At 58.8% G+C, this 12953-nt stretch overlaps 1 protein-coding gene across 4 annotated transcripts in view; it reads right to left on the bottom strand.

Annotated features, from left to right (window-relative positions):
- Nucleotides 1-7458: 7458 nt before the first annotated feature.
- Nucleotides 7459-12953, bottom strand: part of KCNIP3 (potassium voltage-gated channel interacting protein 3) — an 84767-nt gene continuing 79272 nt past the window's right edge. For 3 of the 4 annotated variants that reach the window (XM_008253883.4, XM_008253873.4, XM_017340004.3), the window contains 4 exons: nt 11290-11397; nt 10641-10745; nt 9595-9657; nt 7459-9369 (listed from right to left, as the gene is read on the bottom strand). In XM_008253883.4, coding sequence (XP_008252105.1) covers nt 9322-9369; nt 9595-9657; nt 10641-10745; nt 11290-11397 — 324 coding nt within the window. In that variant the 3' untranslated portion in view covers nt 7459-9321. Of the gene's footprint in view, nt 9370-9594; nt 9717-10640; nt 10746-11289; nt 11398-12953 lie in introns of all 4 variants that reach the window. The other variant, XM_051836118.2, reaches the window with a different exon arrangement.

Here is a 12953-nt window from a genome sequence, read left to right on the forward strand (position 1 = left end):
CAGGCAGTGAGCCTCGAAGCAGGTGCAGCACAGCTCGCCAGGCCTCTGACGTGTGAAGACAGAGGAGGGGCCTGGGCAAGAGGCCCCCACGTTATTTAAGGGCCGGATCATTGAGGACTTTACCCGTCCCACAGAGTTCGGCTCTTAAGTGCACGGGAGGGAGAGTGATTGGGTTTGGGTCCCCGCTCCGCACCCGACGCAGCAGGTGATGGCTCAAGTAGTCGGGTCCCTTGCCACCCAGGTGGGAGACTTGCATTGCCGGTTGCTGGCTTCTGCCGGGTGCAGGCATCTGGGGAAAGAAAGGGACGATGGAAAAATCTCTCCTCGTCCCTCCCTCCATCCCTAGCCTTCGCCTTCCCCACCTCACCCCACCCCCTCCTTCAAACAAATAAACATAAGGGAGACCTGCGTTTGAAAGGTTCGGCCCTGCCCCTGCCTCCAAGGGTGAGTGGTGCAGGGCGCACACGGTGAGTGCCCAGAGATACTAAGGGGGAAGCACTGACAGCCCGCATTGATGACAGGAGGCGGCCACGAGAGGGAAGGAGGTGCAAGGCTCGCCCCCAGGTCTCTGGGTAGGGAGCAGAGCCCTTCCTGGGGACAGGGCTGTAGATCTGCCAAAGAAAGCTAGTTACACCAAGCAGTGGCAAGGATGTGGAGGGACAGCACGGCCACCCATTGCTGGTGGGATTATAAAGCAGTGCAACCATGTTCAAAACCATTTTGGCAGCACTTTAAAACACTCCAACATTCACTTAGCATACGACACAGCCTTTTCACGCCTGGATATGGCAATACCGCGTTGTCACCTCAGCTCTGTGCTCCTAGAAAGAGTGATGAAATCCAGGAAAGGGGCCGGCGCTGTGGCATAGTGGTAAAGCCGCCACCCGCGGCATTGGCATCCCATACGGGCACCGGTTCAAGTCCCGGCTGCTCCTCTTCCCATCCAGCTCTCTGCTGTGGCCTGGGAAAGCAGTAGAGGATGGCCCAAGTGCTTGGGTCCCTGCACCCACATGGGAGATCTACCTAGAAGAGTCTCCTGGCTCCAGGCTTCGGGTCAGCGCAGCTCTGGCCATTGCGGCCATTTGGGGAGTGAACCAGCAGATGGAAGACCTCTCTCTCTCTGCCTCTCTGTAACTCTGCCTTTCAAATAAATAAATAAATCTTAAAGAAGGAAATCCAGGAAGCAACTTACTGGAAAACACCACTCTTTCCCATATGATTTGGATCTATTTTTTTAAGGTCTTATTTATTTATTTATTTAAGAGGGAGGCAGAGACAGAGAGAGATCCTCTGGTTCACTCCCCAAATGGCCAAACCGCCAGAGCGGGCCGAGCCGGAGCCAGGACTCGGGTCTCCCTCCAGGGTTTGCCGCTGTGCCGCTGTGTCGCTGTCCTAGTCCCATTCCCTGGTACAGAGCGGTGACACAGGATGTTTACCTTCTTCTTCTCTGGATGAATGAATGGATGAATGAATGGATGAATGGATGAATGAATGGATGAATGGATGAGTGAAGCAGTGGGCTGGGGGCAGGATGGATGGATGCTGGAGTGGAGATGCCTCCCCTCCACCCCACCCCCGGTGTCTCCTGGCTTTTCCACATACGTGGGGCAGGGGACGGGATGGCCTGAGGCTGGGGTGGGGGACAGGGGTGAGACTGCCATCCCTCCCTTTGGGCCCATGGGCTGTGGTCAGCAGAAACCTGGACACTGGCCCCAGAAGTTTGTCAACAAAGCTGGGGACCTGGGGACTTCCTGGTCCCGGCCGGCTGGCAGGAAGCGACACACAGCCTGCCCTTTGGGGCTTCATTTTTAGTTTCTGGATGTTTTACTGTATTTGCTGATTCTTCAAAACTGGAGAACTTGCATGCGCCAGAAGAGCTCGGGGAAGAAAGCAGGTGGGGCAGTGGCCGGCGGGAAGCGGGGAGGATGGGAGGATGGGGTTGGTGGCTCAGGTCCAGGTGGGCTGCCTGGAGGAGACACCGAAGGACTTTGATCCCCATGCCGCCAGGGAGCTGTGCCTGTGACCAGGCACGCTCAGGGCGCTGTGGCCTGGCCTCACCCTGCGAACTCTGCCCAGGCTGCACTCCTCACACCCCTCAGTCAGCAGTATTCACTGACTGCTCCCCCCAGCATTGCGCCAGCCGCCCTGCCTGCTCTGGGGCCCTGGGGTGGCGGCCATGGTTCCTGCTCGGGGAGACGGCACTGGGCATGGCAGCCTCGGGCCCCTGCCTCCAGGGCGCACTGGAGTCTGGAGGCACGGTTCGCAGCCCCACAGTCCCCTTTGAAGTGAGGGCCCACGGCAGTTGAGAATCTTCCAGCTACGTGTGCAGAGCACCCCGGTCCAAGTGGCTTAAGGGGTGGGGTGGGTGTAGGTGGGGGATGGCCTGAAGGGGCTTGTCTAAATGAAAAGTGCAGAGATTGGAAGGGGACTTGCTCAAGGTGTGGTTTGACTTTGAGCTTAGGCCCCGATGCTCTTCCCTTCTCCCTATTGTTTTCTCTCCTTCAACCCTCAGCCAGGGCTGCTTCTGCCCCAGCTTTGTTCTCATGGCTCCTCACGGTGACAAAATGGCAGCAATAGCTCCAGTCCTTCTACCCCATCATCGTCAGAGATTGAGGAGAGGAAGTGGGAGCTTCTTCCTTGCTCAGCATTTCCAGCCGAGGTCTCCCTGGGCTTCATCGGCTATCATCAGGCCAAGTGCCCACCCCAGTTCATTCGGATGACCCGGAACAGGCAACACGCCATTGGCTCGGGCCAGGCTTTGCTCTCTCTCCCTGACCCCAGTCTTCCTGAGTGGAGGAGGGATCTCCAGGCAAGACTGGGGAGTTACTGCTGGGAAAGGGAGGCGGATGCAATCGGCTGACTTCCCTCGTCACCCTCAGGTGGCCCAGGGACATCCGTGAGAAAGCTCCCGAGGGGAGGGCCTTTTACTGAAGGGGAGGGGCATGGGGAAGACACAGATGCCGCAGGTTCAGGGCCGCTCAGAGGCAGAGGGCCAAGCCGCAGGAGCGGAGGCAGGTGCGGCCCAGCAGGTGATGAGAGCGCAGCTGGGGCTCCTGCGGGAGGAACAGCAGAGCGACCAGGAACACAGCCACCGGCAGGGAGCCCAGGCTGAGACAGGCCAGGCAGCCTCCCGGGAGGGAGGTTTGTGGCCTGCAGATCCTCGCCCCACATCTTCCCTCTCCAGACACGAGATGGGCGTGTGGGTGGGTGTGGATGGGGTGGGGGCAGGTTCTTTTAGATGCCCTCATCTTGGCCCTACCTGGGCACGGGCGGCCCCTGGCTGGGCGGGCTCTGGCACTTCCCTGTGCAGACGGGATCACACTGCCATCCCGCCTGGGAGCCCCGTGGTGGTGCTCACTCATGTCGCGAGCAGTTAGACTCTGCACATTCCTTTTACAATCTGCTGCTTCAGACAATGTGCAGGTGACTGAGGCTGACCCACACATAGCACGGACTTGCTGCCCTCAATTGCTGGTCTTTGGCTACCCCGTCACCCAAAGGGCTGGGGACCGGGTAAAGGGGCCGGGACCATCGCCCCGCCCCTGGAATAACAGAAAACATAGACCTGGGGCTTGACCAGGGTGGAGGAGGTTGCTGGGGGCCATGGAAAGAACTAGGAGCCATGGGGGGTCTCAGAGCCGCCCAGGGCCCAGCAGCGCAGCTCCTGGCTGGATGGGTCCAACAGGGAGGACTGGGGGGAGGGAAGAGTTTGGGGCTCCCCAGTGCTGTCACTGCTCACCACAGCCCTGGCAACCATCAGCAGGGCTCCTGAGTGCTACACAGCCAGCCTCCTGACCCGTGTGTTTTACTCCTGGTTCCGTGGGACGTCCAAGTCCTCCCGGCAGAGAGGGAACCGACAGAGTGGCCGCCTGGTGTGCAGGACGGGCAGCAACCCCACCCCAAGCGGACTGGAATGATTGGACGCCCAGGGAGTGCCGATGGCCCTGCACCTTAGGGGGCCCCCGAGAGAGAGACGTGTGAGGACTTGAAGGATGGGCGCGTGGCTATTCCTGGAAGGCTCCAGGCCCCAGAATGGAGGTTGGAGCCTCGAGCAAGCTGAGGGATTGCTATAGTCAAGGTTGGTTCCTGGGGCTTGCCCGGGCTGGCCTCGCAGAAACCACGGCTGTGGCCTACACTGGGGTGCCCGGGCCACCATCCCCGGCTCCCGCCCCTGACTCCAGCTTCCTGCTAAACACACCTGGAGAGGCAGCAGTGAGGACCCAAATACCTGGGTCCCTGCCACCCACCTGGGAGACCTGGATGGAGTGCCCAGCTCCCAGCTTCAGCCTGGTCCAACCCTCTCTGCCTATTAAATAAGTAAGTAGACAAACTTTTTTTTTTTTTTTGGAAAATGAAGTGCTCCTGTGAGAAGCACCCCCAGAGCTGTGTGAAGCCATCTTTAGAGCAGGCATCGCTCCCAGGGCCTGGCAACCCTGTCTCCTCTGCTTGCAGCCCTCTGTGGCACCAAGAGGTGAGGAGGCTGGTGTGTGGCTCAGCTGCCCCCTGGTGGTCATCCTGGGACACAGCAGGTGCTGGAGCTGTGAGGCGGAGCCCAGCAGGGCAGGGTGTGGGCACCGGAGTGACAAGGGAAGCCTCCTCGACATGGTGCCTAATTTATTTATTTATCTTTTAAAATATTTATTTATTATAAAGGCAGAGTTACAGAGAGGCAGAGAGAGAGAGGTCTTCTATCTGCTGGTTCACTCCCCAGATGGCCACAACAGCTGGAGTTTTGCTGAGGCGGTGCTGATCTGAAGCCAGGAGCCAGGGGCCAGGAGCTTCTTCCAGGTCTCCCACGTGGGTGCAGGAGCCCAAGGACTTGGGCCAACTTCTACTGCTTTCCCAGGCCATAGCAGAGAGCTGGACCGGAAGTGGAGAAGCCAGGACTCGAAACAGAGCCCGTATGGGATGCTGGCACTGTAGCTTTACCTGCTATACCACAGCGCTGGCACCTCCCATGCCTAATTCAAACACCATTAGTAGGGACGGGCTGGCTAAGACTCTTGTGTCCCATATTGGAGTAGGAGGATCCAGTTCCCAGCTCTGACTCCTGACCGCAGCTTCCTGCTAAAGCAGACCCAGTGACAGTTCAAGTCCACGCACGTGGGAGACCTCATGTACTCCCAGCTTTGGGCTTGCTTAGCCCCAGCTGTTGTGTGCATTTGCGGAATGAACCAGCAGATGGGACTCTCTGTCTTTCAGATAGATACATAATTAAAAAAAAAAAATCACAACTGCTAAGACTAAAGAAAGCGAAGGAGGCGTGAGACAGCGTCCGAGTTCTATGGTGCTCGTCCACGCAGAGTCCAAGTTCTATGGCGCTCGTCCATGTCAGAGCTCGAGTTCTATGGTGCTTATCCGTGTCTACGTCCCATCCATCACTCTGGAACCCACCACCCCACTTGGCACAGAGTTTGGGGTCTGCTGACACTGTGTGAGCTCTCTCCTGTCACTCCGGTCTTGGTTAAGGCTGCCTGAAGCTACGGGCACCATTGCCGCTGCTGACCAGCGCCTGGCAGGAAGGGGCACTGCCTAACGTATGGTGTGTGTTGCGGGGACCCTTGATCAGCTCAGAGCCATGCGCTCCTCTTCCTGTTTTTTTTTTTTCATTCCAAATGGATATTTAATGTTTTTAATGCTTTCTCTGTATCTAATGAGATGATCATAAGGTTTCATCATTTAATTTATTGCTCCAATATCTACTAGGAAAAACCATCGCAAAGCACAGTGGCTGAAAACCACAATAACACTTATTTGCGAATCCATCTGCAAGTGGAGTGGGAGCGGGTGGGGAAAGCAGAGCTCTGCTGCTCGGCTCAGAGCCAGGGCGCAGGGACGCCCGGAAGTCTCGCTCCTCATCCGCTCACTCACACGCGAGAGGGTTACCGCTGCTGGCTGGGAGCGGGGACATCTGTCGGCCTCCCCATGTGGTGGTGGCTTCCTCACAGCATGCCGGCTGAGTTCCCATGGGCAAGGGTCCCGAGAGAATCAGGCAGGAGCCGCTGATGGCCTCGCCCTTTTACCACATTCCACTCACCAGTTCATACACGGGGCTACTGAGGTTTGTCCTGGAAAACAGACTCTATTGCTTTTTAAAATATTGATTTAATTTATTTATTTGAAAGGCAGAGAGAGAGACAGAGGGAGAGAGAGAGAGAAAGTTTCTATCCACCGATTCATTCCCCAACTGGCTGCAATGGCCAGAGCCAGGACAAAGCCAGGAGCTAGGAGCTCCATCCAGGTCTCCCATGTGGGTGAGAGGCCCAAGTACTTGGACCATCATCTGCTGCCTTCCCAGATGCGTTAGCAAGAATCTGGATCAGATGTGGAGCAGCTGAGACTCACACCAGCGCTCCTCTATAGGATGCCGGCGCTGCAAGCAGCAGCTTAACCTGCTGCACCACACCGGCCTTTTTTTTTTTTTTTATTGCTTTTGCAAGTCATATTGCATTTCTTTAAAATTTTATCTTGGAGATGGCGCTGTGGTGTAGTGGGCTAAGCTGTCCCTGCAGTGCCGGCATCCCATATGGACGCTGGTTCGAGTCCCAGCTGCTCCTCTTCTGATCCAGCTCTCGGCTATGGCCTGGGAAAGCAGTAGAAGATGGCCCAAGTGCTTGGGTCCCTGCACCCATGGGGGAGGCCTGGAAGAAGCTCCTGGCTCCTGGCTTCGGATTGGTGCAGCTCTGGCTGTTGCGGCCAACTGGGGAGTGAACCAGCTGATGGAAGACCTTTCTCTCTCTCTCTCTCTGACTTTCAAATAAATAAATAAACCTTAAAAAAAAAGAAAATCAACACCAGGAAAGAAAGATTTTCAGCAAATTCTGCTTCCTTGTGCCTGTGACCCACACCCTGTGGTAAGAGATCCAGAAAGGGGGGCCGGTGCTGTGGCTAAGCCACTGCCTGCGATGCTGCGATGAGCACTGGTTCCAGTCCCGGCTGCTCCACTTCCGATCCAGCTCCCTGCTAATGTGTCTGGGAAGGCAGTGGATGATGGCCCAGTGCTTGGGCCCCTGCACCCATGGGGGAGGCCTGGATTGAGCTCCAGGCTCCTGGCTTTGGCCTGGCCCAGTCCTGGCCATAGTGGCCATCTGGGGAGTGAACCAGCAGATGGAAGATTCTCTTTCTTCCCCTCTCTGTAACTGTGCCTTTCAAATAAGTAAACCTTAAAAAAACAAAAACCCAGAATGACTTCCTGGGAGCGGGCAAGAGAAATGACCTGGGGAGGAAATACAGAGAATGGCTTCGGAAGTCCCCCCACCCCACCTACGGCTGGAGCTTGCGTGCCTCCCCCCTCCCCCACAGCCTCTGCCAAGTGACGTCACACTGGGAGCTTGAGACTCCAGGGAGCTCCACCCCTCAGAGCCAGCACAGCCAGGCAGCAGCCACAGCTAACAGCAGCAGGGCTGGCAGGGGCTGGATCCAAGTGCAGAGCCGGGAGAAAGCGAACGCGAGTCCCTCTCCTTTGTCAAGTTTCTTTTATTAAAATATACAGGACTGAAGATTGGTGGGTGCTGAGAACAGGGACCACCCCGCAGGCCGTGCCCCGCCATGCAGGCATGCGGCCAGTCCGCGCCCTGGGCAGGAGGCAGACCTCTCCTGGTGGACTGAGGGGCGGGGCGTGGTGGTAACCCTCTCCCGTGGCCTGGGCCCCTTGGGAGTACGTGGTGACACCAGATGGGAGGGCCAGGCTGGGGCAGGGGTGGGGGGCAGGGAGGAGATCCCTGAGCCAGGGAAAGCCGAAACCCTCCTGGAAGGAGGGAGAGGGGGGACCCCCATAAGACTGGAGATGGGGTTCAGCCAACCTGCGTGAGGGCTCCGGGGGGCCCCACAGCCTCTGTCATCCCACCTTGCCTCCCGAGGCCCTGCTCACCCTGGGGCCAGCCTCCCGGGGGCGCCCAGGGCCAGGCCTGCGCAGAGACGGGGCAGCAGCGGATGGAATGTGTGTGTGGGAATGTTCCTCGCAGGGGCCCAGGCTGCTGGGCACAGGGCTGTTCCTGGAGCTGTGTCCTGGAGGGATCTCTGGACCTGCTGCCCAGCCGGGGCCCTGCAGCCCTGTCTGCTGGCTCTGGCTTTGGGCATCGGCGGCCTCCATCCCCCCAGGGCAGAGCCCAGCTGAGCAGAGCCCCCCGGTTTGTGCTTTTGAATGTTGGGGAACAGGCCGGGCTAGAGCTGGGCATTGAACCCCCGTGGCTCTGAGGCACACAGTGGACCTCCGAGCGTCCTCCCCAGGGCCTCCCGTGATGGGGCTGCGGGGCTCCCGGTCCCGGGCCACCAGGAGGGCCTTGCTCTGGAAAGCAGAGCGGCCCTGGCTCTCCTCGTGGGCCGTGGCCGGAGCTGCCGTGGCGCTTGTGCTTTTAGTCCTGGGTGGGTGCCCACGCAGCTACAGGATGGGGCTCGGCCACGCTGCTGGGCCAAGGGAGGCCGATGGGGCTGCAGGCCAACAGGGAGAGGGAGGCGCTGGCCCGGGCCCCCCTCGCACTCGCCCCGGGGTTCCTAGGCTGCCAGTCCCTGAGCCGTGTTACCTCCTCCTAAGAGGACCTTGGGGAGAACAGTGTGGTGCTGGAGGGGGGAGGGTGGCCCCAGCCCCTGCCAGGATTGGGGCGGGAGAAGACTTCTGCCCACTGGAGGTGGCCGAGAGCCCCCTCCGATGCAACACTGAAAGACCCAATCCCCCCCCGCTGCAGAGGGCGCCCCCTCCCCCAGTAGCCTGGGATGCAGCGAGAACGCAGCCCAGGGCTCCCGCAACGCCCAAGCTCTTGGGTAGAGCACAGAAGGTTCTGCCCCATCTCCACTTCTTCCCTGGCCGGAGTCCTCCCAACCCCAGCTGGCCCTGCCGGCTCCTGCACTTAGGGGCCCTGGGAGTACAGGCTGGGGACAGGCCAGAGCAGCCTGGTGCTTGGCCCCTGCGTGGGACAGGAGGGGAGGAGTGAGGGGGCTCACCAGGAAGGGCCCACTCCCAAAGGGTGCTTGAGCTACTTCCTGCTAGCATCCAGCGCTAGGCCAGCAGCCTGCCACTCTGCCCTGCACAGCCCGGCGGCACACTGGCCCTGCCAACCCCGGGGGTGGGGGGTGGGGCAGCCAGGGCGGTGCGGCTTTTGTCATCTGGGCCTGGCTCCCAGCCAGACTCAGCCCTCCCCAGCCTCAGGTCCCCTCTGCCAGCCTGCAGCAACAGGGTGGTGTGTGTGTGTGTGTGTGTGTGTGTAGCAAACCGCTCACTTTTTGCAAATCTATTAGAAAAAGTTTCTCTTGGAGGCTGCTCCGGGCAGGACGGAGGCTCCGCTTAGGGCTAAGTGGCAGTGGCCACCAGGGTCCTCCCGAGCCCTAGATGACATTCTCGAACAGCTGCATGGAGCTCATAATGTTCTCATCCTGCGTGGAGAGAGGGGAGGAGAGGCCCCGTCAGACGCAGGCTGGACAGGGACGGCGAGTGGCACCCCCCACCCAGGCCCCAGATGGAGGAGCTGAGAGGAGGCCGGCAGCAGTGTTGGGGGCTCTAGGGACCTTCCCCCCAGCATGTCCTTGTCCTATCACCCCCTGTGGCCCCACATCTGTCCCAACCACACCCCTGCCCCCAGAGCCCCCACTGCCACCTACCTTTTGACAGGTCTCCAGAAACTCATCCATGGTCACCACTCCATCGTGATTCCGGTCCATTTTCTGCAACCCAAGCCACGCCCAAGGTGAGACTGCCTGCCAGGGACACCCCTGACTCCAGCCTGAGGACATGGCAGTGGGTGGGTGAGCGTCCCCCACCCTGGATGCAGGCTGCACAGAGTGGCCTCCGCAGCCCCCACCCCCGCCCCACAGCTGACCTGTCCAGCATGGCCCAGGCCAGTCCCACTCCCCACTGCCGTGACGATCCACTCGTGTTCACACCTCCCAGAGTCCGTCCCCATAACCACCTGGCCCCTGGCCTCCCTGACAGGCAGCTAGGGCAGACAGAGCAACTGAGGCACAGGGTGGCCACAGGTCTGGAGGGGCCCCGGCGAGCAGGAGCTGCAGCCTTCAGTACCTTCACCTGCTGTGGGCACAAGGGTGACCCCAAAGCTGCCGCCCACGCACAGCTGCCCTGGTGGGGCTGGGAAAGCTCCAGGCCAGTGCCCGGAGCGGGAGGGCTGCCAGCTGTCCACACCTGCTGACAAGCCCGTAACTGCTCCGAGAGGAGGTGCAGCAGAGTGGGTGGGGCCTGATTTTTTTAAAATTTTGTTTGAAAGGCACACACACACACACACACACACCTTCTGTCTATTGGTTTATTCCCCAAATGCCTGCAACAGCCAGGGCTGGGCCAGGAGTCCTGAACTCAGCCCAGGCAGGGACCCAACTCTGTGAGCATTCACTGCTGCCTCCCAGGGCTCGCGTTAACAGGAAGCTGGGGCTGGAAACAAGGCTGGCACTCCAACCCAGGCCCTCCGACGTGGGACACAGGCGGCCCAGGCAGCATGCTAACTGTTGCACCAAATGGCCACGCCGGGCCCAGGTTCTAGTTTGCTCCTCCTGGGAGCCTGAGCTAGCCCTCTTCCTGGGGTGTGGCGAGGCTCAGAGAGCGAGGAGGTGGCTTACCCAGGGCCGCTGCAGGAGCAGGAGCCTCTCTGCTCTGCCTGGCTCCTGGCTCCAGCGCGGGGCTGGGACTCACTCACCTGGAAGAAGCGCTCCACGTGTTCCCGAGGTGCATCTTCCCGCAGCACGGGGTAGGTGTGGCGGCCCATCATGTCGTAGATGGACTTCATGATGGCCAGCATCTCCTGGGAGAGCAGGCAGTGTGAACCCCGCACCCCTGCATGGTCATCTGGGGGTTACACCAAAGGGTGGGGGGGGGCTCCTCTGGGTGGTGGTGAGTGCCACAGCAGCTGGGGTGGGGGCCAGCTCATTCCTTCTCTGGTCCACCCAGCGCGAGCTTGGGCCCCTCCGAGAGAGAAGCTGGGGATAAATTTATTTTTTAAAAAATGTGCTAATCCTCAAAATTGGAAGCCATGGCTACTAGTTCAGATGCACACAGAAAGTGTGGACCAAACAGAACCTGCGTGCGGGCCTCCTTATCCTCAGAGGTGACACTGCCGGCTTGGGGTGGCAGGGGCTGAGGCCAGCGTCCTCTCCACTGTGTCTTCCCCAGGCCCCTTCTAGAAAGAGCCGGGTGGCCACGTGTGGTGAGGTCACACACAAAGCCACGCCCTCAGCACAGAGGAAGCCCCAGTGGCTGCTGTGCTCCAGGGTGGGCAGCCAGGAGAGCCAGGTGGGAGCAGGGTGGGAAGGGGCAGAGGGGCGCAGGCCCTCCCGGCTGCCCGCTACCTCTTTGGTGATGTAGCCGTCTTTGTTGATGTCGTAGAGGTTGAAGGCCCACTTGAGCTTCTCGTGGACTGTCCCCCGCAGCAGGATGGAGAGCCCGACCACAAAGTCCTGGGGAGGACAGGGAGGGTGAGGAGGTGGCAGTGGCCCGCCCAGCTGCCTGGGGGGGCTTCCAAGGAAAAGTAGCCCTGTAACTGCAGATGGAGGCCACTCAGGCCCCCATGACACAAGGGTGCACTTGCTGTGTGTTCGTGTGCTTGTATGTGGGTGGGTGCACGCATGTGTGTGTGTGTGTGTGTGTGTGGCGGAAACAGTTTGGTAGCTGATACTGATCTCAGATACATGGTGTCTTGGACATGGGCTGGGAGAGAAGACCCGGGGGTTGCTCTTTAAGAAGGGGGCTCTGTTTTGAGCTTACCAGGAATCTGCACATCAAAGATGCTTGCAGACGTCCAGCTTAAAAGTTTTTTAAAAATTTCCTTCTTTTCTTTTTAAAATTTTTATTTAGTTACTTGAAGGCAGAGTTATAGAGAGAGAAGAGGGAGAGAGACAGGAGTGACATCTTCCACCTGCTGGTTCATTTTCCCAAATGGCTGCAACAGCCAGGGCTGGACCAGGCTGAAGCCAGAAGCCAGGAGCTCCATCTGGGTCTCTCACAAGGGTGGCCGAGGCCCGATGACCTGAGTCATCCTCCATTGCCTTCCCAGGTGCACACACCGTCAGCAAGCTGGATTGGAAGTGGAGCAGCTGGGACTTGAACAAGCACTCCAACATGAGATGCCGGTGTCATAAACATTGGCTTAACCCACAGCACCACAATACCGGCCCCTTAAAAAGTTTTGAACCAACGGAGCTCGGCTCTTGAGCCATGACACCCTGGGGTGCTGCCATCACCTCTGGGTGTGACAGATACGGCCCATAGCTAATGTGACCAGGCATGACCGTCCACATGGTTTCCTTGTGCAAACTTCAGCTGTTGGCTGTAACAGCAGGTGGAAGCAAATCTTTCTCCCCCACCTTCTGGACGGTCTAAAGTTTAAGTCTTCCCTGCTCCTGAGTTCCTCTTGGTCTACTCCAAAAGAAAGGTGGCAGGAAAGGGCTGTGGGTGGAGGCTGACTGACTGTAGGGGGACAGGGCCAGGCACCAGGCTCAGAGACAGCCATGTGCTGCCGAGCGACATTTCCGACAATCAAATACTGCAAATACCACAGCAGTCTATACAGTTATAAAGGAGCTGGAAAAGTCCTACTGCCCAGTGACTCTGTAGCTGCTGTAACATTGTAGCGTGATGCACTACTATGTGCTGTGGTGACACTGGTGCAAGGCACCCTCCTGGCACTTGGGACAGCGGTTAAGACGCCACTTCAGACACCCACATGCCATCACAGAGTGCCTGGGTGCAAGGCTTGGTCCCTCTTCCTATTCTAGCCACCTCTAAATGCATGCACTGAGAGGCAGCAGGTGACAGCCCAGGTATTTGGGTCCCTGCCACCCACACAGAAGACTGAGAATCCCAAAGCTCCTGGCTTTGGCCTTGGCCTAACCCTGGCTGTTATGGGTGTTTGGAAAGTGAAATCAGCAAATGGAAGATCTATGTCTGCCTTTCCAAAATAAAGTGTAGCACGTACAATAACGTGCAGTACATAGCACTTGATACCGGTAAGAAA

The sequence above is a fragment of the Oryctolagus cuniculus genome, chromosome 2 (genome assembly GCF_964237555.1).
Source record: "Oryctolagus cuniculus chromosome 2, mOryCun1.1, whole genome shotgun sequence".
NCBI classification, from domain to species: domain Eukaryota; kingdom Metazoa; phylum Chordata; class Mammalia; order Lagomorpha; family Leporidae; genus Oryctolagus; species Oryctolagus cuniculus.